Source organism: Gopherus evgoodei, chromosome 7 (genome assembly GCF_007399415.2).
Source record: "Gopherus evgoodei ecotype Sinaloan lineage chromosome 7, rGopEvg1_v1.p, whole genome shotgun sequence".
Classification (NCBI taxonomy): domain Eukaryota; kingdom Metazoa; phylum Chordata; order Testudines; family Testudinidae; genus Gopherus; species Gopherus evgoodei.
In genome coordinates this window covers 113,417,387-113,445,345 of record NC_044328.1, presented here as the reverse complement: position 1 = coordinate 113,445,345, position 27,959 = coordinate 113,417,387, and the positions used below count along the sequence as shown (strand labels likewise).

Below are 27,959 nucleotides of genomic sequence, written 5' to 3'. Positions count from 1 at the left end.
CTTGTCCTATAATATCCTGGGATCAACACAGCTACAACAACACTGCACTTTATAATTGTTTGTGTCAGTTAGCTTGTGCTAGTAACTGTACCCAGTTACACAACAACACAGACTACAATGGCTTTGGAGTGCTATCATAGTTACTAATCTGGTGGCCTTTAGTGTTGGCATTTACTTTTCCTACTCCCCGCCCCCTTTCTCTGTCTACCCCTGACAAAGATCTTGGGTCTGAAAAGGATGATGTTTAACTACACACATGAGTTGGTTTCAAAGACAAATCACTTGTGCTGCTCTAGGGCCTGAGTCTGATGTCACTTACCGAAAGGTGCTGTCACTCAAGGGAATGGAGTTACTCTTGCTGTACACCTTAGCCAATGACAACAATGCAGGCAATGACAACAATAACTATATGATTTGCACCTCAGCAGGAGGTAGCCAGCAGCCTCATTGGCTGCTTGGAGGTAACATCTAATATAAAATATGAAGGCGAGGGAGAAAGTTCTGATTATAATCAGTCTGTGAAGTGCTTGAAGAGAGTGTTGCTATTCCACCACTCATTTAGAACAGCCCGGGCGGGGTGGGGGGGGAGGGTCATCATCCTCAAGCAAGAAAGCTCAGCTCTAGTGTTTATTTTATTCAGTGTCTGTCATGTGCCTGATGCTGTCCCAGACCCAGAGGAGTTCATGTTCCCTGCTGCAAGGTGCTCCCACTTTAAATAGATGGCCAACGGAAACCTTCTGGGTCCCCCAGTGTAAGGGTCTGTCCTAAATTCTAATTTTTTAAACAGACTACCCTAGTGAGGAGCCTCCTGACATCCTTCTGTAATTGACCCTGCTTGTGCTGACAGTGTGGTTTGAGCCCAAGTCCTACGGAGCTGAAAGCATGAGATGTTATCAGTTGAGCTAGAGGAGTAACTCCAGCAGTTCAAAGCAGACTCGTGGCTGTTGTGTGGCTCAGTCACGATGAGGGAGCAAAGACCCACATTGCCCTTGTGTATGTTACAAGTGGACATGTGCTAACATCACTACCTATCCCTCTCTGAACCAATCTCTTCCCCCACTTTCTTGTGAAGGTCCTTCTCAATGGATAAGGAATACACACACCGGTTGCTCTTGATCCTGAGAGCTATTGCAGAGTACCAGTGTATTTGCAAAATGACAGAACACAGTCCTTCATTTCAAACTCTGTAAGAAAGCTACCTTGAAGCTGCTTACATTTCCATCATTTAGAATATGCAAATCACACATAGGAATTTAAAGGATACATTTATCAAGCTAAATATCTCAATGCAAAGCTATGAAGAACAAAACCAAAAGCTTGTAATTCAAATCTGTCATATAATATGCTCGCAGTGTTCAATTTTCATTATCACGATTTATTCATCTCCATAAACATAGAGCAAATGGCGAGGGGTGCACGAGAGAGGTGTTCTGCTGGTTAATTTAAGCACTGTATGACCCGCATAAATCGTTACTGCACCAATAAACAGATACCCATCACCCTCTGTGATAATGCTGGGAATGAAGATCTTTAGATCTGCTGTCCAGTGAAAGTTGGAAAGGAAGGAGTTGCTCAGTTTATTAAAGAGAATAAATAATTCCAGCTGCGCTGTGCTGTGCTGCCTGATGGTGTGTTTCTCAGCAGAACTTCTGACCTATCTGTGAATCACATGACTGAACAGCAGCACTTTGCTGGGTAGTCCTCTGTATACACTTTATTCTCATTTCCAAAGACATAGAAGGAATAGACTTTTCCTCTCCATTCATATTCCACCTTGGTGAGTGGAATCAGCTCAATGGTTTGTTTCTGGAATAGACAAAGGAAATATATGATTATATCTGATAATGATCCTAAGGGCAGAATTTAGGAGTCAGATCCTGCTGCCCGGGCTTATGCTGAGGTGCACCTTACTCACAAATAGCTCCTTTCGCTTCCCGGGTAAAATGCTACTCAGCATGAGGAAGTGGATCACAACCGGGCTCTTGTTTGGTTTAAGGAGCCTGATCCAAAGCCCACAGAAGATCTCAGGAACCGGCATTGATCCAAGGATCAGTGGTTGAGAAACACTGGTGTAGTCTATCTGTGCCTAGTGTTTCACTCATCTCAGAATTCCTATGGTGATGGTGAATTCTTGGAATGGTTTCAGTTCCTTTCCCAAGTATCCTTTGACCGCAACATATTTACACCTTTCTTGCACACCAGGATATTTAGAAGTGGTGGATTTCTTTATACAGGTTTATACCACTTAAATTATTCCATCCCCAAATTGCTATTAAACAAGCTTCTTTGAACTTACTGTCTCCCATCTGACTCTCTTTTTATTAAAAAAAAAATCTTGGGGACTGACTACATCGTTTATACTGATTTTACATGATGGATCTTCATTCGATTTTGATAGATTTACTCCCAGTGAAAGTCAGATCAGAATCGTGCAACAGAGATCTGGCAAACACGTGACAAGATGCAACCTCTCGGGCAGATGGTAAATTAGTAGCAACTTGCGTTCGCATAGGTGCTGCAGGGAGGTGCAGTAAAACAGCTCCAGAAATAGGAAGGGAAAGCCTGACTGGCTGAAGATTGTTCTCTGAATGTGGGGCTGTAGATTTAAGTTTAGAGTCCTCGAACCAGGAGAATATTTTGCATGTTGATGTTTTTGGAGTGTATTTTGTTTTCTGAGATTACAATGCACAGTTCTCCTTGAGTAAAGGGAACTGACTGGCTGACCTTCTGTGATTTTGCTGTGTTGTTTCACCAGTTTACAAGTGTAAATTACATATTCTGGAGATTAGCAGTAGAAGGATAATATTCTCCCCCAGTTGCTTCCCATTTATTGGGGCAATGAGCTCACATCTGTTTGGGGCATCTTACTTACCTGTCTCAATATTCGACTATTGGAGGCAAACTGCATCTGGTGTTGTGCAATGCATGATTCTGAACCCCTATCAATGGTTGGCTCAGGGAAATTCACTATAGGATACACCTGTGAAAATAAAGACAGAATTATGAAGGACTTATTTATACACCCTTCAAATTGCAGTTAAAGATCATTAGTAAAGAACTGTAGTCCCATGGGTATGTTTTAATTTTATCCCATTGTACAGACTGCATGCACAATGCCGACACCCTCCTAAGCATCAATTTGACTGGCAGCTGGCAAAATGTCAGTGCTTCAAGGGATAAATCAGTTTTTAATCTAATTTTAAATATAGATCCTGGACTATCCTGCAGCACCTCACAACCCCGGCAAAAAGCAGCCCTACAGCTGGCTAAATCAGCACAGGATAGTGAGATTCTCAGATAGCACAATAACCACTGTGGAGAACTCCTTTCCCTGTCTTGTGCTGTGACAAAAAATGGGCCCGAGATGTAAAGTCCCTCTATGGATGCAAACTTTCCCCAAATTCCTAGTAGTTCAGATCCAGGGTTCTGGTTCAGGCCTGTGTCTCTTATTGCTCATCCACAAGTATTGACAGCTATCAGCAGTGTTTAACTGGACTGTAGCATGTTGCCCTTGTTGTAACATGATGCTATAGCAATGGCTGCTACTGTGTTGTTCTGTCATTGGAAAATTGCCGTCACATTTTTTTACTAACATACAGTGAAACCCTCCTATAGAAATTATACATTTATCATAAAATGTATGGCTATTAATTTTACTTCTTTGTTCCTTTAAAATTACTTGGTATTTAGAGATCTAGTTCATAAACATGGCAGTGTGCGCTGCAGTTTCAGTGGATTCGAGATACAAGAATTTTAACATAATAGTGTCATTATTTACCACTTGATTTTCATCGCTAAATATTTCCTTCCCGGTGACTTCCTGCAGGTGATAAATAGGAAACCCAAAATTCTTGTCAACAACATATTCAGCCACGCTGTTCTTCCTGTTGGGAAAATGGGGGGAGCATGTTGGTTCCTATTTCTCTTCCTTAAAAGTTAGGATTGCTATGATTAGCTATATACAACAAAACCCCATAGTGTTCAACATGTTTTACAAGCCCTGAGACAAAATCATGCCTTGGGAAGCACACAGGATTATGGCGGAAAAGCCACAGCTGAGAGGGGAACCATCGGGGTAACTTTTGTGACCTGCTCTTATCTCCCACAAAATCTTGTCAAGTTCAAGCCTTTGTAGCTAGAGGACATTCTGGGCTAGGCTTTGGTTATGTGCCTCACAGGTTTTAGCTCACATGTCTCAGATCCTACCACCCCCCTCAGGTTACTACTTTCCTTGGCCTGAATAAACTGTGTGAGAAGAGATTTCCAGGGCCACAGCCAGTCCCAGGTCTACCTTAATTCTGCCTTGCATTGATTAATGTGTGCCACTCTGCCAACTCCAAACAATTAGGGTTTCCATTTGGCCTAATATATATAGAGATGGTTTCTTCCATGACTGGAATTCAACCACTGGTGGGGTATGAGAGGCACCCTTCAAGCAAGGCACAGCAACATTAAACAGATCAGAATTTAAAGGGAAGATGATGGGTCTCTCATTTACTCATTTACACTAAAGTTCCGTTACACCATAGGAGCACTGTCAAGTGTGTGTACATTACATGTACACTCACTTTAAGGCCCTTCATCTTACTAGAACAAGGTAAAGGGATTATAGTGTAAACAAGAATCAGGTCCACTACAAGAAAATGTTAGTGAGGTGAAATGTAGTTTACTCAGAATTCTGTCTGGGCATTGAGCTAAGGTGCTCTGGCTAACCATACGGAAAGAGTTTTAATAGGCACTAATGCTCAGGACCTTAGTTTTCTATTTGATCCAAAAGTTCTAGTAATCTAGTTGAACACTCTAGGTCTCTGAATATTTGTGTGCCAGATGCATTCAGCATGGACCGTGATTATGTCATTTCTCATACTGCTTAACTGAAAGTAGATAATCAAGTGACTTCTGAAACTTACAAAATTATACTTCCTAGAGGTGAAAGCTGGATTTCAATGCCACTCTTTCTTTCAAATCTATAGGTAAAATATCAATTTCTAAGGATTTTGTTAACACTTCTGTTAAATGAGGTTGTCCCGGCCTGCAGGTATATGGGATCTTGGGGAGCAATTACCACACAGGTGGGGTGCCAATTAATTTCTTTATTAAAGGAAAAAGGAAGTGGTGGGAATTTAACAATGAAATACGATGAGATGGGGTGTATAGGGTGTTTACAATAGACAATGATGGGGGGGTTCTTCTTATTGAACAGTGTAGGGAGTTCTAACAGTGGGGTACAGTAAGTGGGGTTCAGCACAATGGGATACAGTACAGTCAATAAGCATATCAAAAGAAATGCAAAATAAAATGGTAGCTTCTATATAAAATGGTCAACAATCTTAGATAGAATGTATTAAGTGGTTAGTGGCCTTATACACAATGTAACACAGTGGTATCAATGTAAATACAAAGTATATCAGAAAAGTGGAAGCAGCCAATGGGGTGTTATAATTACAAGTAAAATGTGAATCACAGTGCAATAATACAATATGGGTGATAAGTGAAATTATGCAATGTAACGGTATAAAAGAAAAGTAATGACTTAATTTGTGAGGCTAGGATAGCAGATAATCTGCAAGAGTGTACCTGAAGGCTGGGTCAAGGAACAGGAGGGGGGAGGGGAGTGAATGATTAGTGGCAACTGATGAGAGGAGAGTGCGGCTGGAAGCAGCGAGAGACTCTGAAGCCCTGCAGGGTAAGGACAATGGAGCAGTGTGATGGTGATCTTCGGTAGGGGAGGGGCAGCGGAGAAGTGTAAAGAAGGGCTAGAGAGAGGTTTAAGCAACAAGCGGACACCAAAAACAAAAGAAAAAAAAGGCGGCAAGGGGTTTGGGAAGTTTCACAGGAGGAGAAGCAGCAAGGGGTTTGGGAAGTTCGGAGGGTGATGCAGACGCGAGGGGGAGGAAGCAGCAAAGGGTTATAACAGGGAGACACGGAGAAGCACACAGGGGGAGATTGGAGCAGGGGAAAAACAGACACAGGAAAGTTCAGGGAGAGATTGGGACAGCGGGAAGACAAATTTAAGCAGCAAAAACCTTATCTATAGACACAGAGAAGTACACAGAGGGGGAGATTGGAGTGGGGGAAAAACAGACACGGGAAAGTTCAGGGAGAGATCGGGACAGCAGGAAGATGAATTTAAGCAGCAAAAACCTTATCTATCTTAACCAACGACTAGGCAAAACAACAAATATCACAATTCTAAGCAAAACTATAACAAGCAGCTATACGGAGCAACAAAACAGTAAACTATAACAAGGCAGGTGAACTTACAAGCTCTATAATCTTAACAAACTATGACATTAAACTAAAAACCCAAAACCTATGGTGCACCTTATGCTATGGGGAAGTCACAGGGGGCAGAGTGGTATGTGCCCAGGATCCAGCTCCCAAGGAAGCCAAGGGATGGTAGCTGCAGCAATGGATACAGCTGAAAGCAGGGAGCCCCGAGGCAAAGCCCACAGGAGCAGAGCTTAGCAGCGGCACAAACTTATTTTTAGCGGCAAAGCGCCGCGGAGTTTAAGAGAGGTTTTAAGACACAGACCAAGGTTTAGCTTGAGTCTGTGTGCTGGGGAAACAGGGCCAGCAGCTAAAATAATAAAATAAAAGTAGGGAAAGTTTCACAGAGGGATTCTTACCAGTCCCCAAGGCAGCAGCAAAGGCAGAAGCAGCAGCAACATCAGAAGAAGCAAGGAGGGCTCGGTACAGTCTCAATAGGAGATCTCTCAGGTAGCAATTCGTTCTTTGTGGGGGGGGGGTTAAAAAACCAGGGGTACGCTCAAAAATAAAATGAGAGCAGAGAAAGGACCCCCCAACACTCCTTGCTTATCAGACCAGGCCGCAATGCAGGAACCTTTCTGAGGTGTGTTTCAAAAATGTCTGGTTTTAAAGGCAAACTTGGGCAGTTTCCTGCCAGTAATCCTGATAGGCTCCCTCTGTTACAGGGGAGGGGGCACAGGGAAAAAACTGAAGGCAAGCCCAGAGACATGCCTGGACATAGTCCTGTGCAATAGGTGACTCACATGAGGCCTATGACTCATGCCCAGGATCTTAAAAACACATTAGGTCTTGCAGCTCTGGACATTGCCTACCCTACACCAAGCCCAGGCTCCACGAGGTGATAACAGGACTAACCCTTTGAACAGGGCAGTGGTCCCACTTAGCACGCAGCACAAGTGGCCATCCCTTTGAGAAGGGCAACGGCTCTTGTTAAACGACTTAAGGGGCCCTCCCTTTGAGAAGGGCAGTGGCCCTGGTAAACAACTTAACAGCCAGGGAAGGGCAGCCACAGGAGAACAAAAACAAAACAGAGTATGGGGACAGCTGTAAGAAACAAAATGGAATAGGGGGATAGCTGTAACAGACAGAGGTGACTATCACCAGGAGCACTGATCTCATGGTTGGGCCATATAACTGGCAGGTGTAAATCAGCCTGGTTCCATTGAAGTCAGTATTCTTAACCATGGCCCAGCATTTCACAGGAATGACCTCAGCAGATCTACCCTCATTTACACTAGTTGAGGATCTGTCTCTGTAACATCAGCATGCTAGAGACTGGCCAACAACTGTATATACCCTCCTGTCTAACAAACCCCTGTGTTCATTTGATTTCAACTTACCAAGTGATTGTAAGTTCAGAACGATATAGCAAGAGGCCTTTTCCAGAGCAATGGATGCAATTCTGCCAACCGCCACCATGACAGGCTGAGCAACTATGGAAGAAATACAACATTTATGCACTCGCTTTACACATACAAGCCTCCTTTATAGCACTCTCAGGGTACGTCTACACTACCCGCTGGATTGGCGGATAATGATCGATCTATCGGGGATTGATTTAATCACGTCTAGTGTAGATGCAATAAAATCGATCCCCGATAGCTCTGCCGTCAACTCTGGCACTCCACCGTGGTAAGAGGCAGAAGCAGAGTTAACAGGGGAGCGGCAGCAGTTGACTCGTCACTGTCCTCATGGCCAGATAAATCAGCAGAAGATAAGTCAACTTCAGCTCTGAAGTTGGGTATCTTAGGTCGACACCTTCCCCCCCCCACCCCCCATGTAGACCTACCCTCATTTTCATCCAGAAAAGTGGATCGGTTCAGTGGACTGTCTGATTTCAATGGGTTCATTAATCGGACATCACCGGTTTGCATGTGTGTGTTCTAATGTGACACCAAGGAGTGGGAAAAACAGTCATCTGACTTGACTTTTAAAATTGTAACGTTTTCAGTCCAGGGATCTTCTCTTACTATCTGTTACTACAGTGTGAGTGAGGCACAATGGGTCTCCAGATTTCGGTTGGGTCCCTTGTGTGCTAAAATATATAATAAATGAATAACAACCTGCAGAAAGTGGGTACAGAATACCATTTTACACCCACTTTGTATTCATTTCCACTAGTTTAAATGGTGCAAGGTAGTGAAGGACAAGGCCCACTGCCTCTCTGTGTCTTAGTCTCTCCAGCATAAAATGGGATTAATAACACCTACCGCACTTTACAGGAGGCTTAGTGAATGTTTGCAAATTGCTTTGCAAGCTTTGAATGTAAGATGCTAATGTTTGTTATTATAAATGGAATGATTCCCATTGACTTTAGTGAGCACTGAATTGGATCTGTAGTTTGGTTAAGTTCTTATTCAGCTGGCACCATTTCACCCATCCCCATTTTCAAAGAGCATGAAGGAAATGATATCCTAATAAAGAGCTATCTGGTCAACGAAAGCTGTGAAAGAAATACAAATTGCATCTGGTATTTTAGCATTTTCTTACCGTCTCTTTCCTGAACCTGAGCAAAATAAACAAATGGATGAGTCTTGCCAGCCAGTCCCATTACAAGCTGTACATATTCTCTACATTTAAAAAAGGTGAAAAGAAAAGAAAAAGATGTTTTTCTCTGACAAGAATTTGATCTTCTCACTTTTCACTTTGTCAGGTCCACATTCTCAACAACAAAAGTACATACAAGTACCTGAAGCTCAGAACGGGGTAACCTAAGTGGATCTATTTCATCCCATGCACCATGCGGCAAGGGTACCTACAATGAAATTCATCCCTGTGCAAAGAACCCACACAAGATCCATACACCATGCTAGTCCCACTCAAATCCTAGTTTTGAAGATTAAAATGGAATGAAAGTAATGCATAGGCCTCATGCTGGATTTCTATACGGGGATGAATTTATCCCCTAATGCAGAGTATTCCAGTAAGGATTCCATATCCAGCAGAGTATTTAATTGCAGACAACTTAATACTGCTGCTTATGTAAGTGACATTACTTCATTAATATTACTGTTAAAATGAGGTAGGCACATCCTTAGATCCATTCTATAGTCTGTACAAGCTGATATATTAGCAAGAAACTTTTCATAACACGTTTTCTGTGTCTGAAGATGGCAGTAGAGTCTGTTCAGTTTCAAATTTTTCAGTGCTTACCTGAACATGATTGAGTAGCACCTGCAGATTCCAGAATTAGGATTACAAATTAAAGAGATTCCAGCAATACCTGTTCTTCCATCCTTGTTAACCATAACGGTTTGTTAGTCTCTAAGGTGCCACAAGGACTCCTCATTTTGGGTTTTTTTTTTAATACTCTTGCAGTTATCTAGTCTTGCTGATACTCATAAAAGTAGCCCTTACCACCTGCAGGACCTGTTTTTCTCCTATAATTTGCATCCTCTGGAGATTCAAGTCCTTTGTCTACAGATACTGCATGCATAGAAGCACTGCCATATTACCTACGTTGACTGACCTATGAGAGTGAGCAGTTATGGAATCACCATTCTTAAGCAGTCCTTTAGCCTCTTTGATGAAACCGCCAAGCAGGATGAGAGTTGGTGCTAGATCAGATGTGAACAGCCATCGTATCACAATGAATTCTGATTACTAAGGAACTTAGCCAGAACAAACTGATGAAAAGCTCAGCATGCTATTACCTATTCTCTGAGTCATCCAACTAGCTCCTCCGATAAAAACCCCACATGTCTCTGACAGTGACGATGGTTTAGTTATTGGAAAAGGGAAATTCCCTGCCAACAACTGCTGCGACACCTATATACCACAGAATAGAAGTTCTATTCAATTTTTTTTACCAATTTCTCATCCTAAATTTGTATAGGAGAGCCTGGGAAAACTTTTGAGGGGACTTGTGCTAAACAATTAATATTGAAATCTATAGTGGCTACAGATGGGCAGCCCTTCTTTTTGTGGTTAGTTAAATACTGAGATGATATTTACAAAGGAAGCACCTCAATTGAGGATCTCTTTAACTGCTACCAATATCTCGGCATCATTAGTGATCTGGATGATGGGATAGATTGCATCCTCAGCAAGTTCACAGATGATACTAAGCTGCGGAGAGAGGTAGATACGTTGGAGAGTAGAGATAGAGTCCAGAGTGATCTAGACCAGTAGTTCCCAAACCTGGGATGCCACTTGTTTAGGGAAAGCCCCTGGAGGGCTGGGCCAGTTTGTTTACCTGCCACATTTGCAGGTTCGGCTGAAGAGTGAGGAGGGATTTGACTGCAGCCTTCAACTACCTGAAGGGGGATTCCAAAGAGAATGGAGCTAGGCTGTTCTCAGTGGTGGCAGATGACAGGACAAGGAGCAATGGTCTCAAGTTGCAGTGGGGGAGGTCTAGGCTGGATATTAGGAAAATCTATTTCACCAAGAGGGTGGTGAAGCAGTAGAATGGGTTGCCTAGGGAGGTGGTAGAATCTGCTTCCTTAGAGGTTTTCAAGGCCTGGCTTGACAAAGCCCTGGCTGGGATGATTTAGTTGGGGTTGGTCCTGTTTTGAGCAGGGGATTGGACTAGATGACCTCCTAAGGTCTCTTCCAACCCTAATCTTCTGTGATTCTATGATTCTATCATAGTAGTGTACAGACATGAGGGTGCCTTCTAATGTCATCTTATTCTCTACTCTAGTCATTCACCAACTGTGATAGCTGCATTTCTCTTTCCACCTTTCATTATATCTGGGCAGACAAAACACAGTGAAACTAGTATAAGAAACCACTCTTAGCAGTTAACTTTCTGTCCTGAAACCTTCCCAAATATTCTGGGTACAAATCTGCTCCAACTTGATTAGGATGTCATTTCTGTTAAGCCTCCCAATTTCTGTCATTCCCTTCACTGTTCACTTAAAACAGGTTAGATTAAATCACTCCTTTATTAAGGGAAAGCCCTAGATCCAAAGAGAGGTCAGACTCATTTGTCAATATAAATTGGGATCAAGTTTTTCTCAAATAACAAAGGGTTACGGTCAACTCCCACTGATAGAAAGATTCCCAGTGACATCAATGATCTTTGGATCAGGCCCATAACCTTCCATTTTTTAGCTGTCACACAACCATTTACATCTCCTTCCTGACTTTGTCATTTCTCTTTGAAATATTTGTCAAAAACTGGGAACAGCTGCCCCATTTTTGAAAGCTGAAGACATATGTTCCCTCAGTATTCATTAAAGACCTAATTTTATCTGTTCTATCTATTTGGAAGAAAGAATGTGAACTGAATGTTCAACAGACACATAGGTGGGACCAGTTCCTACTAGTGACTATTGTTCTCAGATGACTTGATGTAATTTGCTTGTCAAGAGCTCAGAAAGAGAAAAGTTTGGGCCAAGTGATTTTTATATACTCTTCCAAGTATTTTTGAAGGGAAATTTAAGTGTTTTCTTCCTTCCCTGTAAAATTGTACTGCTAGGAAATGGTGACACATGAAAGAGAACTGGCCATAGTTGCATTGTAACATACCTGTCCAGATCCACTACACAAGTGGCACTGATTCTTACCATGTCCTTGGCAATTAGGACAATCCTGAAAGCAAAGCAAAAAAGGTATAAGTAACAGAGCAGTGGGTTGAAAGAGAAATACAGCAGTTTGGGGCTGCTGGCATTAGAGCCCATGGGCAATTACTTTTAACCCCAAGGAGTCACCATTCTCACCTAAACCTCATCCTCTCTCTATTACACCTGTAGGTGAGGGGAGCCTTGCTTGAAACCCATTGGCAAAGAAACCTAAAATGACTAGTGCAGACAGGGTTTCCACTGTGAAATGAAATGATCATATCACAGGGAGCAGAAAGTATAAAAAGACTGTCAACCCTACATTGAAATACATGCTCAAAGATCTTCTGTCCTCTTCCTAGTAGAAACATCAGGAAGCAGGATATATATTTTCTTACCTAGGTTACTGAGTTCTTACACAAAACCAGTTGGGTTGTCTTTTCTGTCTAGTTTTGTTTGTTTTACTCCAAAAATAGTCTTGCTTTGTTTTGTTGGGTGGATACAAATCCTTTTTCATGGCAGGCTGCCCACTTGAAATGCACACTTCAGACTATCTGGAGCAGTAAAATCAACTCCTAGCCAAAAACAAGGGCTAATCCTTTATCTCATTATTTAAAGCAACAAAAACAATGCTACCTGCCAGAAACCTGAGTTATCTTTTCTTATCCTAAATCAGAAGAAGATAAAGCAATAAATACAATTATACCCCAGAAGAGCCATTACAATTAGTAAACATAGGTATATGTGCTAGATATTTAACCACAAATATAAAACTGAAATATGATAGCACAGTGATTTTAAAATTAATATGTAATCAAGCCTTCTGCATTTAGGATAACGTGATGCCTTGGGACCAGGATCCTGCTCCACTGAAGCCAATGGGAGTTTTGCCATTGATTTCAATGAGAGTAGGATCAAGCTCTTGAAGAAGATCAGACTTTGAGTTACATGCTGCCGGATTTAGGATTAGAAATATTTTCTATTAGTGTAGGTACTAAAGCACTGAAATGGGACTTAAAAAATCTGGGCTCAGTCCTGGCTCTGACACAGACTTCCTGTGGGATTTAGGCAAATTGCTTAACCGCTTTTTGTGCCCCTCTGTACAATGGGATAATAATATTTTCCTTCTCCCACCTTTTGTCCATCTTGTCTAGTTAGATTGTCAGCTCTTTGGGGACAGGACAGTCGCTTAGCACAATAGGGACCTGATTTCAAATGGGGCACTCCTGTCACCCAATGAATGATCCTTTAGAAGTCAGAATGTTTGTGGGGGATTTACCTGTACTGAATTTGTGTGCGGCACTGGAATGTGCGTTTTACAATCCATAAACAGAGGAGGTACATCCACTACTATTGCCCATGGGGCAGGTGCTGGTGCAACATCAGAAGAGTCCACAAATCCACCTAGAGCAAAGGACTAAAGATCAGTCAGAAAAGACAGCGATGCATTAGGGAGGATGGGAGGTTAGCATGGAATGGACAAAAACATCACCAGGCACCTCCTTTCACACGTGCGTTTCAGTGCTAGTGGAAGGTGCCAGGTTGATGGTAGTGGAGGAAACTGAGGGAAGCCGCTTATCCACAAAACAAATCCAATTTAGACAGTGGCAGTTCAGATCTTATCCATTATAGCCCCACCTTCCTGGGGGTGAGAGGTGCCAATTAGTACTGACTGGTGTCATGATTCCTCTGATGCCCTCCTCTGTTTACTGGGCAGAGACCCACCTACTCATTCAAGAAAGACTACTGAATCCATCATCTGGGAAGGACTTTAGGTCTCTGCTAATCTGTGCTACATTCAAGTCCAAAACACACCAGAGTCACTGCTCCCCAGAGGAGGTGTTGCGCCTTAGGAGGCATAAACCCTCCATCAGGTCTCCAGTGCTCAGAAGGACCATGGAAGCTGTGCCCTCTTTAAACATGTTGCCACCTCTTCCCTTCTCCTCTAGTAGTAGCTTGTTCTCTAATGCTGGAGCGGTGCCTGGCTTCATCCCATTTGGAATCATTTTCCTACAATTGTCGCTTGCCCTTTCGCAGGGGGGATGGAGGAAAGCTCCTTGAACTTACCGCTCCCAAGCCAACCCTTTACAGAGGCCAACCTGTTTTAATTAGATGAGAAAATGTCCCCAATTTAAAGCTTATATTTGCAACCATATGAGGTTGTATAACTTCAGTGTATTCAATTCTCTTCTCTTTCCCTTTGTACACCCATATCCCGGTCTCTAGACAATCTTCCCCCCTCTCCCCTCCTCCTTTTCTCTCTGAAGGCAGGAAGATGTTACAATCCATTTTACTCTGAGGTCAAAGTAAACCCGCCTCACTGTGCTTGAGCTAGTATGGAAGTTAATTGTATATCAGGAACTGTGACTCCAGTGAGCAACTTCTGGTATGTTAACAAACCTGCATCTGTCAGTGGAAATTGAAGCAAAGGAACATGCTGTTTCCTGAACGGAACTTTTTTTTTTAAAAAAAATTATAAAAGACAATTACAATAAATGGTGGGAAAGGTTCTAAATGAATTTATTGCCCCAGCTTATATTTAGCTTGTGTGAACAACTCTGGGGCCTGATCCACAGCCCACTGAAGTCCATGTAAATACTCCCATTCATTTACTGGGCTTTGCATCAGGCCCAGAGCAAACCAGCTTAGAAGAATGAAAAATATTAGTGGGCACATACAATGGACTGGCAGGAAGTTAGCTTTCACTTAGCTGGCCCCTATGATAACATTCACCTTCCACTTCCAATTTTCCTCACTTTTTCCTCCCCCTTCACCCTCCACTCTCCTCCATCTCTCTTCTTCCACTCTTGTCTTCTCCTACCTCTGTTTCTCCCCCACTTCCTCTCCATCTTTCTTTTCCTTTCCTCTCTTCCCATCCTTCAACTGGCACTTTTATCTGATCTTCCTTCCCCATTATCTACCTCTTCGCTTCTCTTTCCCCAAAACATTACATACACAGAAATATTTTCCAATGGTTTTTCATTTAGTGAGGTGGGGATTGGACTAAAATGCCAGAATGGGATGCCAAACATATCATCACTCAGTTACTACAGGAGCACTAGCCTAAGCAGACTCACCTTGTTTCACTATCCAAAAGCCAAAGAGAAAACAAATGTCATAAAAGGTGACAGGCAAAGAAAAATAAATTATATTTTTTAAATTTTTTGATCTCCACCAATTTGGGCTGGATTTAAACTCGCCATCTAAACAAGTGAAAGGCTTAGTTATCAATCCAGTTCTCCATGCCTCTGAAATCAGGCCCTAGGAGACCTCAGGTTGGATTCCAAAACTGAGGCAATCAGAATCAATAGCTATTTTTTAAAATATTGCCCCTTATGATTCTGCTAGTCTGTGTGCAGTTAAGGAGCATGTGGTCACTCGTTAAATCCATAAGTCTACTAAGATAGTCATTCCCTGCCACAGTACCTTCTACAGTGTTCACTCTGCTAAGTAAGAGCGCTGATTTGCTTACCATTATAAGGCTCGCTGATCGGGAATGTTTCTCTGGTTTCAGTGAAGGTCTGCAGACAATACTGATAAGACCAAACAAAAGTCAACTTTAATGTAAAGCTGCTTCTTATTCTCTGCTAGGAGGTGAAGCAATTCTGGGCTTAATCCTGCTCCCTTTAAAAACAACGGTACAACCTCTATTGACTTCAAGGAGAGTAGAATTGGTTTCTGCGTTTGGGTAATCAGAGCTGTTCTGATTTCAAAAGCAAGAGCTAGACAGAGCAATAAAATAGTTAAATTAATAAATGATTGCACTGTGGAGTAATAGCATGGAGACTGCTGTGTCTGTCTGAGGCATAAGCAGTCTTGATATCACAGAGACATACTAGCATGAGGCTGGGTGGGAGTGACCTGTGCTAAAAGTCATTGTAGAAACTTGGTGAAGACGCACACTGGGGGGGTCTCTGCACTAGCATAAGTCACTTCAGTATTTGTTATCTTTGTTGCTGCCTAACCACAATACTGATATCTTCCAGTCCAGTCACATCTTCCAGTCCACAGTGAAGAATCTATGAGATCAAGAACTTTTCAGACCAATTTTACATTTAGGGAAAAATTAATTCTCTTCTCTAGGACGTACTTTAGATATACACACACACACACACACAGAGTCTCCCTAGTATAACCAGACACACACAGAGTGTCCCTAGTATAACCAGAGAAAGCATCACAATTTGGAGCAAAGAAAAATGTAACAGGCCTATCTTAGCTGAAAATGGCCAATTTTAGTGTGTGTGTGTGTCTGGAGGAGGGAGTTATGAAATGAGACCACTTTCAAATTGGTAACATGACAAATGCTGATTTTTTGAGGTTTTATATTTCGTTGCAAATATCTTGCCCAACTTCCCGTGACGGGTGTCTGTCCGAGCCCTTGTCTACAATGGGGGAGGGGGGGAATTGATCTAAGTTACACAAGTTCAGCTACGTGAATAATATAGCTGAAGTCGACGTACTTAGATCGATTTACCGTGGTGTCTTCACCACGGTGAGTCGACTGCTGCCGCTCCACCGTCGACTCCGCCTGCGCCTCCTGCAGCTGGAGTACAGGAGTCAACGGGAGAGTGCTTGGGGATCGATTTATTACATCTAGACTAGACGTGATAAATTGATCCCTGTTGGATCAATCACTGCCCGTTGATCCAGCGGGTAGCATAGACATACCCGGAAACCGTAGATCATTGCAGTTGGTATAGGAATAAGCCTATCAACTACGCCTGCCATGCAATGCTAAATTTGGTCAGCTGTTTTCAATACTATATGTACTTACTCTGAATGTGTTGAGCGGAGTCAGGTTCTGGACCACCATATGTTTTGCAGGGGCAATCCGATAGCAGCACTTATTGGCTATGTACTGTACTAAGGCTTCTCTCGCTACATGATCAGAAATAGCTAGAATGCTGGAAAAGGAAAGAAAAAATGTTTTGGTAAAAACTGGACAATCCACTTCACTTCCTGAGATTGAGGAAGAAACGTCTTTATACAGTGAGGAAAAAATGTAAAACCATCGGCTACCATTTTCTTAAGTGGCTAGCAATATGGCATGCTTCATCTTTAGGTGCCTTACTAAAGACACATTTGAAAAGGATCTGATTTCTGAGGGTGCTGAACCCCTCTGAAAAATCAAGTTGCTTTAAAATATCTTCTTGAGCCCCTAAAATTTAGAGTGCTCTAACTCACAAGTTACTTATGAAAATCATGGCCCTCACCCTAGATTACAGTTGTTTGTAAAGTCTGTACTAATTTGATGGTAGGCTGATGTTTCTGATGGCAAATAAAGGCCAGGAAAGGTCCAGATCAAATCCCTGAATCCAAAAACTCCTGAACATTGGGGCCACAAAAAAATTCAGATCTGATCAGACTCAGAGCCAAATTCCCAGATGTTCAGAATCAGTGTTTGAACTCCACAGAGCATAGAGATCAGTTCGAGCTGTTACTCTAATGCAAGGTTTGGACTTAGGATTCTGGTTCAGTGTCACCTCTCTTCTCTATGCTCTTTCTCTGGGCTAGATGGACTTTTGGTCTGACCCAGTATGGCCGTTCTTATGTTCTGTTTTCTTTTCCAGAGTAAGGTGAAAATGCATTGTTCTGTTTTAGAAGATGTTTCTTTTCATAACGCTGCTGTTTTAAAGCGATGTGCACAAGGCTGTAGGAAGACAGGCAAAGGACAATTCTATAAGCTGCTAGTCAAAGATACTTAATGGGCTAAGCTCCCATTGACTTCAGTGGGATTAGAATCAGGTCCAAACTCAGATAACAGCAATCAGCATCCAAGCAATATGATAGATAGTATCCAGCATTAACTTATCTAGGTAAAATACATCAATAAAACATGGAAATTCAGGCTATGAATTTTACACTATGATTCCACCATCTTCCACAGACAATAATGTAAAGTGAGTTCAAAAAGAGTTTGCGCTCCCACACTGGAAACAGCACCTAAAAGGCATCTTACCTCCACTCTGTCTGAGGTGGAATGGAATCACTGTGCTCTCCTTTGGGCAGCTGATCAGCTGGGGGAGGTAAACCTTTGTTTCCTACAGTGAAATAACAGAAAGAAAAGTTGAATTTAGTAACTTGCATTGGCATAGTTCAATTTCCTGCTAGTTTGGAAAGATGCAGATGATGAGTTCAGAACTCTGCTTCTTATAATATAACTTGCTGGCTTTACTGATACCTCGTCCTCCTGTGTCTTTTATTAGTCTCATTTACCTGTAGTATTGTATCATAACCTAGATTTTTGGCTGTCTTTTTATTATGTATCTCTTCAAGGCTAGCACAATAAAGACCTGTTCCTTGATTACTTTCACACTGTCTGCAATAGGTGGTTATTTAAAAGTGACAGACATTGCCCTGGACAAACAACCCTCATGTACTGTGGGAGATTGTACCAACCGTAGTCTCCTGAATCTTCCCCTTCATCTTCAGTGGCCCCGTCCATCAGCTCCAAGGGGGGCGCACTGGATTGTTCATGGGGCAAAGAATAAGGAACAGGGGCATCTGCAACACATGAGTTTAAGAGAAGTGAATTCTGGTAGGGCTCTAAAAGTACATACAGTAGACTGACAGTGCTTTGCAAGGAAACAGCCATTAACAATACAATAAAAACATCAAGAGGAGAGAATATGTGAGGTCATTAATACCAGTTTGAAGTAATGATGGGAAACCTTCAGCAGAAGGTTCCAGGAAATGTGCTGTATTGATTAGATCTGGATTGGAAGTGATGTCTTCACACCAATGGTGTGATGTTTGCAGGCAGGTACACTGTAAGTTCCCAGTCAGTTTGTCCTATCTCTATGGTACTTGTGGGTCACCAAGAATTATGTGTTTATGCAAAATGATTAGTCCATATCTGAATTAGTTACCATTCCAGAATTGAATGTTTGGCTTGACTAGTCCTTCTAGGGTGCATTAACCATAGATCCCATGGACTGGGATACCCATGTGAACTGCCTAAGAAATGCCACAGAAGTAGATGGCCGTGGTATTGTGATGATGCAGAAGATGTGGGTTAAGGGGCAGTCTCAAAATTTCTGACTTTTAGGTTAATGGAGATCCATATTGCAAAAATAACAGGATTGATCTTTGAATTACAAGATGTCCCCTTTCTGCACTATATAAAAACATATTATTCAATCATTCCCTTCCAGTCAGTCTATGAAGTGTTAGGTGGTGGCCACAGGGAAGGCCGGCGCTACCATTTAGGCAGACTAGGCAATCGCCTAGAGCGCCAGAATAATTGGTGGGTGCCGTTTTGCCGGAGGGGGAGGCAGGCGGCTCCGGTGGAGCTGCCGCAGTGCTGCCTGCGGAGGGTCCTCTGGTCCCGTGGCTCCAGTGGAGCTGCCGCAGTGGTTCCTGCGGACGGTTGGCTCCTCGCACGGCTCCAGTGGACCTCCCGCAGGCATGACTGCGGCTGCTCCACCGGAGCCACGGAGCACCGGACCCTCCGCAGGCACCACTGCGGCAGCTCCACCAGAGCTGTGGGACCAGCGCACGGGGCGGCGAAATTGCCGTGCGCCTAGGGCGCTCAAACCCCTAGCGCTGGTCCTGGCCACAGGTAAGACTGTGCGGGTGGGAATCTCAAAGCAGTGAATGGGATCAAGCAAAATGAGGCAAAAGGCAGCACTGGAGCTGTCTTTCTATCTAATCTCGCTCTCTAGTAACCAAGGGAGGAAGGCAAAAATCTTTCATAGGAATCCACTCTAGCAGATCTGCCCAGTCAAAAGTGCTTAACAACCCAGAGAGTTCACAAAGTCAATTGCTAAACTAACTTATTTCAGTAGCAAACAAACCTCCTCACTGTATTCAAAGTAAATTGACTGAGAGAGCAAAGTCCAAAGAGAATAAAAAACAACCACGGCTAATTTGTCTCAGAAACATCTCTGCCATGTTTCTGAGTACAAGAAGCAGATGTCAAGTTTGTTCTTTGATCTCAGGAAGGTGTGGCAATGAACAACACAGAATGCCACAGGACTCTTCCTCCTTTAAGGGGAACTTTTGGGTTACCGCAGGTCAGAAATGTGGCAATATTGTTCTCATAAATATGTAGCCAGTGTAAAGTATATTTATACAGTTTGTACAGAATCTGCAGCACAGGCCTGGCATATTCTTGGTTTTGTTACCCTTTACTATTGGTCAGCTTTAAGCTACATGGTTAGCCACAATGCTGGGGAAGGAAAGGCCATTTTGTCTTTAAGGAACATGACTGTGAACATCCAGATTTTATTCTTTGCAACAGGTTTGTTTTCCATGTGCCCTTGGGAAAACCCCTTAACTCCTCCATGCCTCAGTCTCCTCATCTGTAAAATGGACAGAATTCTATTTATGTGCCCACATCCACATTAGTGTAAGATCATCGCAAAATCACCACACCATTTAGCACTGTTTAACAGCCTCTGCTCAAGATAGCTTCAGGACCGGACTAGTAGGAATGCTGCAAGCTACAGACATAGGAGTGCACTGGCAGAGCTGTGTGAGAGAAAGTTCCACAGCATCTGCCTTGTAACATGCCTGCCTTCGTCTGGCGCTATTAGTCACTCACTTTCAGAAGCATTAAATTTACTCACAAACTTTAAGTTAACTAAGGGCCCTGTTTGCACTGGTTACAGCCCCATGAAAATGTCCTCAGGTCAGTGGAGTTGTGCGGTGTGTAATTCTTGGCCCAGAATAAGTAACTAAAATAAGAGACCGGAATGCATGAATTTTTGCTTGTCTCACTTACCTGGTGTGCTGCAGATGTGACTGTGGTCTCTATCTTGCATCCTCTGCTGTACGGGGGTGACTCCAAATGAGTCAAGTCGACCGTGCTAGATAATATACCGAGGTCTGTTGTTTCTGTTGTTAGTATAACTGGATCTGTTGTTGCTGTTGTAAAATGTATTTTCAGGTCGTCAAAGAATGGGTAAAGATTTGAATATGACTCCACCTGCTTTGAAAGTGCAGCTCAGGCATGGTAAAGGACAGGGGACTTTTTAGAGGGGAACAAGCATAACCATGTGGAGTTTCGCAATGTGAGCTGCAATCGTGATGATCAGCATGCCTGACTGCAAAGGAAAAGCACTGATCATCATGTGCTTTATGTGTCTCTCAGAAGAAAGTCTCAAACCTTCCTTCAGATACACAGCATTTATCATTCAGGGGAGACCCTAAGTATTTGCAACATATTAGTATCTTCATATACTATAAACTGTTATGTGCTTGGGTTATTCTTGTCTGACATACTAGCATGATGTCATTAAGAATACTTCCAAAAACACACACAAAATCAAAACCTGGTCTATTTTAATTGTTACCATTATTGCATACATTTTTTGAAGCTCAGTGTTGTTCTTATTGAAGTCAACAAGGTGGGACAATGGTTTTTTCTTTTGTTTTCCTCATTTTTTTAGACAGGATAGCAAACAAAGCTAAGGATTGTGGGTTGTTTAGCTCCTGGCCAATCTTGCTTGAAAATAGCCTGCTCAGTAGTTTAGATCTAATCTCAGGTAAAGAGCTGCTAATTTACAAATACCATTGTCCATACCTTATGCAACAGAGGGAGAAAGAAGACATTCACTTCCATAATTCAGATGGCTTTCATTTCTGTTTGGAAGAATGCAAACAAAGAATATAATGAAACAAGCCCTCTGCTAGGAGAAGGGGATGCACAGCAAGGTCATGATTCATTGTGACGTAGGATTAATGGTATTTATTACCCACTCTCCCCTGGAGGAGGCCCCAACAGGACGAAGGTTGAGACATATTGGCAGCGCAATTTAGGAGAAACTCATCCTGCTATTGCCTGTGCTGTGCTCTGCTTGTTGGTTGTGAGAATTTGGCAAAAAAAAAAAAGAAAAAAAAAGCCCTGTGAATAATCTATCACATTTTTAAACCAATATGAATGTGTTTGCACCCCTTTTGCAAATACCTCCGGGAATTAGATTAGTGGTTGGCTGGAATGCTTGTGGAAACCGAGCTGGGTTTTTACTTAATATAAAAGTAAAGAGAAGCCAGCTTCACCTCCTTAAAATGTTTCTTAACTGTGATTACCATAGCAAGTGCTTGCATAATATTGATTTTTTTTCTCCTGAGCAATCTCACTACAAAACTGTCATTAATCATTCATTGGAAGCCAGTTCTGTTTTCAAGCCCTTAATCACTGGATTTTCCATACTAACGTAACTGGTTGCACAATACCCTGTACAATGAGTGGATGGGTGGAACAGCACTCTCCTGCTGAGGCCTCTCCTATTCCTGGCATGCCCCCAAAGCTGTGGGGCAATGGGGTAGAATGGCACAGAACTGGCTATCCATCGACTGCGCAAGCCAAAGATTCCCCCATTCCAGGGTAATCACCAATTGCCTGATAAAGCAGTTTTACGGTCTCCTTGCCTTGGCAAAGTGGTACAGAGACTGTATTGTGGCCAAAGGTCTAGTCTAGCATGAATTAAAAACCCAATCGTCAATCAGGTGGTCACCTGTGCAGCTCTTTAACCTGCTTTTTATCCCCTGTACAATTGTTCTGCTTTGTCCAGATACAAAGAGAGAGATTTCCAGCCTATTTGTGGGTCTTAAACCCCAGCACTCCTGTATGCTTTGCTGGAAGCTGTGCAGGTCTATGTGAGCTGAGAATAAGCTTTCTAAATTAAAATGCTTCTCTCTCATATTTTGGTTGGTGTCCTGGTTCTCACCTGGGTTGAATCATTTTATAGCAGCTGTAAGCAACTATTTTAAGTCTCTGCTTTGCATGGTTTTATTGGGGAAGTTTTCTAAAACAGAGACTGAGGGATAGGAGTGTTGTATGTGAAGGCCACATCAGAACAAACTCACAGCATTTGATGGATGAAAAATGAGCAATGGGGACCTGGAGAGCAAAGGTAGTTTTGAATGATATATGGGGCCTTTCACTAGTAATTCAAATGCAATCTGGGCCACAAGTGACAGACATCAATTGACTGTTGATGATCCATAGTTGGTAAAGATAATTTTGGTATCTCGGTTCAATTCCAAGAGGTCAGGTGTCCACATCATATTAAAAAAGCATCACAATCAATGTGCCTAGCAGAGAAGGCAAGGACTGAGTGGCAATGAAGAATGAACAACTCTTATACATCTAGAGGTGGTCTCTCCAGGCTGGGCCTCAGGGGCACAGTGTCGATGTTTGCAGTGCTAGTGATCAAACTGTAACTGATCAAAAGATAAATAAATGACTTTAGTGTCATCAGACTGGAACTTTTTGAAAGAACTACAAATGTGGCAGAGGCATAATGTCCAGAGGTGGATCATGAATTTCCCAGTGTTTAAGTGTTTCATATCCAAAGTTTTGGTTTGGCTCTACTTCAGCCTTCAAACTGTATTGAGCTACAGTTCAAAAGGCACAATATATAGAGAAGGGCAGGGTACACTAAAGCAACCTGTACAATACACTAAGCCGGGGTAGGCAACCTATGGTATGGGTGCTGAAAGCAGCACGCGAGCTGATTTTCAGTGGCATTCATGCTGCCTGGGTCCTGGCCACCAGTCCAGAGGGCTCTGCATTTTAATTCAATTTTAAATGAAGCTTCTTAAACATTTTAAAAACCTTATTTACTTGACATACAACAATAGTTTAGTTAAATGTTATAGACTTATAGAAAGAGACCTTCTAAAAACGTTCAAATGTGTTACTGGCACGCGAACCCATAAATTGGAGTGAATAAATGAAGACGCGGCGCAGCATTTCTGAAAGGTTGCCGACCTCTGCACGAAGCTGTTCAGACGTCTTGTTTTAATGCCCCTTTCTTCCTTTTGTAGACCACTCTACCACTGATGGGTGGATATTTTTTAATCTTGATTCCAAGAGTGTAGAAACCTAAGATTTTCCCTTTATTGTTTGTATTTAACAATGTAGGTATAATACGATGTATTAAACATATAGCTGAATCTGTGTTGTAAATTTTAAAATAACTTTGCTAGATGCTTGAAGCAGAGCTTACGACACTTTGTAGACCAAAGTCTATAATGTTGTCGTAAGTACCTTACCCTTGATAATTCTTCTTTATTTCTTAAGCATTTCTCTAACAATCTCCTAAAAACCTCAACAAGAAGACCCAAAGAAATAACATACCATAAAAAATAGCATAAAAAACTACTGATTTGAAAAAGGTCAAACCAGCGAACATGTCTGAGGTTTTTTATAGACATTGGATAATTTGCTGATTTGAAAAAGAGAACGTGTCTGAGGTTTTTCATAGGCATTGGATAATTTGCTCTTGGTACCTGCTTAGAATCATCCCAGATGTCTGATTCTAAAAAGGAAATCCAAATAAGGTTAAAAATAAAAGGAGGAAGATTCCAAAATGGGCTGTAAAGGCAATACCATTGCAATGACTAACAGTCCTGGCAGGCCAAATTTTTATCTCCTTTACACCCATGTGATCTCTGAGTCACTGCCCAGAAGTCAACGGAGTTAGAGATAACTGTGTGTTGTTATAAATGAATGATGTGTGACTCTTAGAATGTTTATCTGAATCTCTGAAAAGGCTGTGCAGGAATTTTCCTAGCATTTCTGGTACTTCCTGCTCCCAGCTGGACTAGAAACATTGCAAAAATAGCCTCTCGTCACATCCCAGGCAGAAGCATGTAATACAGAGGGATGTGGAGCTTAAAATAAGAGGGAAACGAAGTTAACTGAAACCTTATTCTAGTTAGCTGGAAGAGAGCTAAGAGAGACAATTTAACTGTTCTGATTACAGACTCCCCTACAATGTACATCATTGTCAAGGGAAACACTTGCAATGTTAGCCCAGATTATCAACTGGTGTAAAATAGCATAGGCTTCAATGGAGATACTTATTTGTACCAAGTGAGGATCTGGCTCATTGTGCTTCAAAGGATAAATGTATGCCTCCTGTTATTATCGGTAATGGAAGTTGCACATTTAAGTTAACACCCCAAGCCCAGCACTGTTCAACAGATGGAAGGGGAACAAGGATAGCCCTACTTTAAGAAGGGTTAAAATGTACCACAATGTCCAGTTCCAAGCTGCATTTTGCAAAAATAATTATGAGTCTTCACATCATTCTTAAGCATCCTTTTGAAGGAAAACTACTGTGTTGTTCTATAATTAATACTTTAAACACAGTAATAGCATTGTTACATGCAGGTTTTAGGTGTGTAACTGTACTGCAATCCTCAACTGTGAATTTCATTGTTTTTGATGAGTTTCATATAGGAATACATTTTCAAACCAGGACATATTGCTACAGAGATAAAATGTGGGATTTTAAAGATCTATCCACTGCAACCACATCTGAAAATATGGCCATTCACCTTCATTGACTATACAGTTTTGCCCCTAGTTTTGGGAAAGCATCCATCATGCCTCACTCAGGAAAGATTTTATTTATCCTGAGCAGTAAAAACTAGGAGTTTTTGGTGGAAACAAACTGTAACTGACTCATATACATATCATGGGATGAAGACATCTTTACATAACATAAAATAGGCAACGCTGAGAATACTAACTGGCATTCACTAGAACTTTCCAGAGTTGGATGAAAGACTCCCTCTGACTTACTGAAAGGAAACTGTTTCATTTTATAAACATTACTCTTAACATTTAAAAACCAACTGAGACATTTCTACAAATTCTCCCCAAATTTTTACTTTTATTTGGATTAAAAAAACAAAAGTTTCATAGCTCTCTTAATCAGCAGCCTCCCTCTCCCTGCATTACTGTATTAAAATGGTATGCAGCGACTGTACAATTCCCTGATTTTTCCAACATAGCAGAATGTTTGTACCTCTCCTTCACAAAAATACATTCTTATTTCTTAAGCTCACCCAATCTGCAGCTCTTGCTCCTTTGTTGTTTGCTCCATTGTTGTTGAAAGACACTGACTGCTGTTTGCTCAAGAAATGACACTTCCTGTGCTGCTGGTTAGCTCCCACAAGGCCTCACAGTTGGAGGAAGTTGCAGTGTCTATACTAAATCTGCAAGTAAGGATCACACAAATTCCAGAAGGGTTTCAACATGCCATCCCCCTAGTTTTAATCAGCAAGAGCCAGCTATTTAAAAAGTTGCTCTCTAAAGGCTTGATCCTGTGCCCAATGCAAAGATTCCCACTGACTTCAACAGAGATAGGGGCCTAGATCTCTTGGTCACTGACTGCTTTAGCCCACGGGGGTGTCTAGACTAGAATAAAAACATGTGTTTCTAAAACTGTAGTCCAGACAAGCCCACTGTTCCTCTTTCCGATCTGGGCCCCTGAATTTGTTACCTTGGAAACTCCTAGCTCTAATCTGAATGGGCTATATTGGAAGATCTGACATTAACCCTGCTTTAGCGCAGCTGCTCTGCAACAGGAAAGAACCTCTACGGATTTATGTGGGGACGACTTCTCTGCAAACCCCATCCACACGAGAAGGCTTAATCCACATCCCTTAACGACCATCTGGATGCTGTTACAGTATGGTGTCCCTGGGGCCAGTCCTTCTACATATGAAGTGTTTCATATTGCATACTTCTCATGACACTTGCATGGGGTATCAAGGCACCTCGCTGTTACTTGCCCTTAACCTCTGACAACACAAGCCCCACCTGCCAGGCCTCTGCAGACCTTGCTCTCTCTGTATAGGTTAGTGATAGGGACTCTCCAACCCGAGTTCTCCAAGTGTCCCTTTGCAGTGCCCTGTCCCCATTCCACTGAACGTTCACAGAACTCTCTGATGCGCTGCTTCCAAAGCTTGGAAGAGTCAGCTTGGGATTACCACTTTGCATAACACGCAGCACACAGATATGGTTATAGTGAAAACAAGAAGAAAGCTTATTATCAAAGGACAGAGATTCCAATAATAGGAAGTAAGAATATTGGAAACAAATGGTTCCATATCAAACAAAATCAAAATACACTTTCTAGAGCCTAAACTTAAATCACCAAACAGGCTTATCTCTCTCACCAAGAGAAGTTGGTCCAATAAAAGATATTAACTCACCCACCTTGACTCTCTAATATCCTGGGACCGACACAGATACAACTACACTGCAGAAGATATTTCCCTGTCTCATACAAGATAGCTTAAAAAGTCTTTTCCCAGTATTTTCAGCCAGGTTGGCTGAGATTCTGCTTTCATAAAATCAAGCCCCCTGGCAGCTTGTCCTCACAGACTGGAGGATGCCTGGGGGTTCATCTTACCTACACAGACCAGGCCAGACCTTTGATGTTCATCTGAAAATAGGATTCCAGCCTCCCTCTATTGTTTACCTCTTCCTGTTCATCTTCCTCTGAAGCGTCCACAAGCTCTTCATTAGCATTTGTCTCCTTCGCTAATAGACTTCGATTGTTGAGATTCACAGTGATCCACCTCCCACTTTGTCTGGAGAAGTTTGTTGCATGGCATGCTAACTTTGTGTGACCTGCCTTTAACTGCAAGGCCTAGAGAACATAATTTTCAGCTTATACACACAACTCCTCACGTTTTCCATACATACATTTTATAATAACTATGAGGCTTTCCACAGGGACTTTATCTTTATCTATCCCTGTACCCATATGTACCCTAAGCCATCTGCTAGTTGGCATCCTTGGGTCACACATATATTTGAGTCATTACATGCATTTTATTAACACTTTTGGTATAACAGTTCAGACTCTGAAATGGTAAACTCCCTGGAGTGGGATTATTTGCTTGGCAAAATTGTTAGTAAGCAGCATATTGCATATACCAACTGATGGAAAGATTTCAAGATTGAGTCCCAGATTCTGATCTCATTGATACAGGCAAATTCCAGGATAAGTCTCTTAGGCCTGATTCTTCTCTCACTACAACTGGTATACAAGTGCAATTCCAGTGGAGTTAGACCAGAATCTGGCTGTGCACGGCCAGCCCATGGGAACCTCCACCAAAAACTCAAACTGCAACTCTCCAGGCTTGAGAAAGTTTGGCTAACTTTTGTTTTTCATTTTCTTAGGCCTCTGTACATTATGGTTCTCAAGTGGCAAAATGGCAATATGGCTGCTATTTCTACTTTACATCCACCTCCATCAGAAACAACAAGTTCTGGTGGCAAAATTTTGTCTTGGGAAGTCCAGCCCAAATAGGGAGAACAAAGATTTATGAATAGCTAAGTCAGATAAGGTGGAGATTTGTCATCTGAGCAGCACAGACCATGGCGACAGTCTCTCACTCTCATGCACATTCAGAGCAATTCCATTGAAG

General features: G+C 42.1%; 1 protein-coding gene across 2 annotated transcripts; it reads right to left on the bottom strand.

The window, feature by feature from the left end:
- Positions 1-1,249: 1,249 nt before the first annotated feature.
- LOC115655111 (protein SSUH2 homolog) lies at positions 1,250-25,690 on the bottom strand. Of its 2 annotated transcripts, XM_030570248.1 has the most exons (14): positions 25,584-25,690; positions 21,304-21,362; positions 20,503-20,645; positions 18,177-18,281; positions 17,737-17,818; positions 16,552-16,681; positions 15,247-15,307; positions 13,054-13,178; positions 11,743-11,805; positions 8,761-8,840; positions 7,611-7,703; positions 3,779-3,884; positions 2,873-2,980; positions 1,250-1,806 (listed from the first exon to the last, which is right to left on the bottom strand). In XM_030570248.1, the coding sequence occupies exons 3-14, from the start codon at positions 20,540-20,542 to the stop codon at positions 1,666-1,668; spliced, it is 1,134 nt and encodes a 377-aa protein (XP_030426108.1). In that variant the 5' UTR covers positions 20,543-20,645; positions 21,304-21,362; positions 25,584-25,690; the 3' UTR covers positions 1,250-1,665. The 2 variants fall into 2 exon arrangements, with proteins under 2 accessions (XP_030426108.1, XP_030426110.1); XM_030570250.1 differs by lacking the exon at positions 20,503-20,645.
- Between the last annotated feature and the right edge of the window lie 2,269 nt (positions 25,691-27,959).

Excerpts from the sequence above, each read along its gene's own strand:
- LOC115655111 (XM_030570248.1), bottom strand. The coding sequence starts at position 20,542 with ATGCAAGATAGAGACCACAGTCACATCTGCAGCACACCAG. Across the intron at positions 8,841-11,742 it reads TGTGTAGTGGATCTGGACAG|AGAATATGTACAGCTTGTAA; the intron begins GTATGTTACAAT and ends TTTTAAATGTAG. Across the intron at positions 3,885-7,610 it reads TCTGAACTTACAATCACTTG|GAAGAACAGCGTGGCTGAAT; the intron begins GTAAGTTGAAAT and ends TTTTCCCAACAG.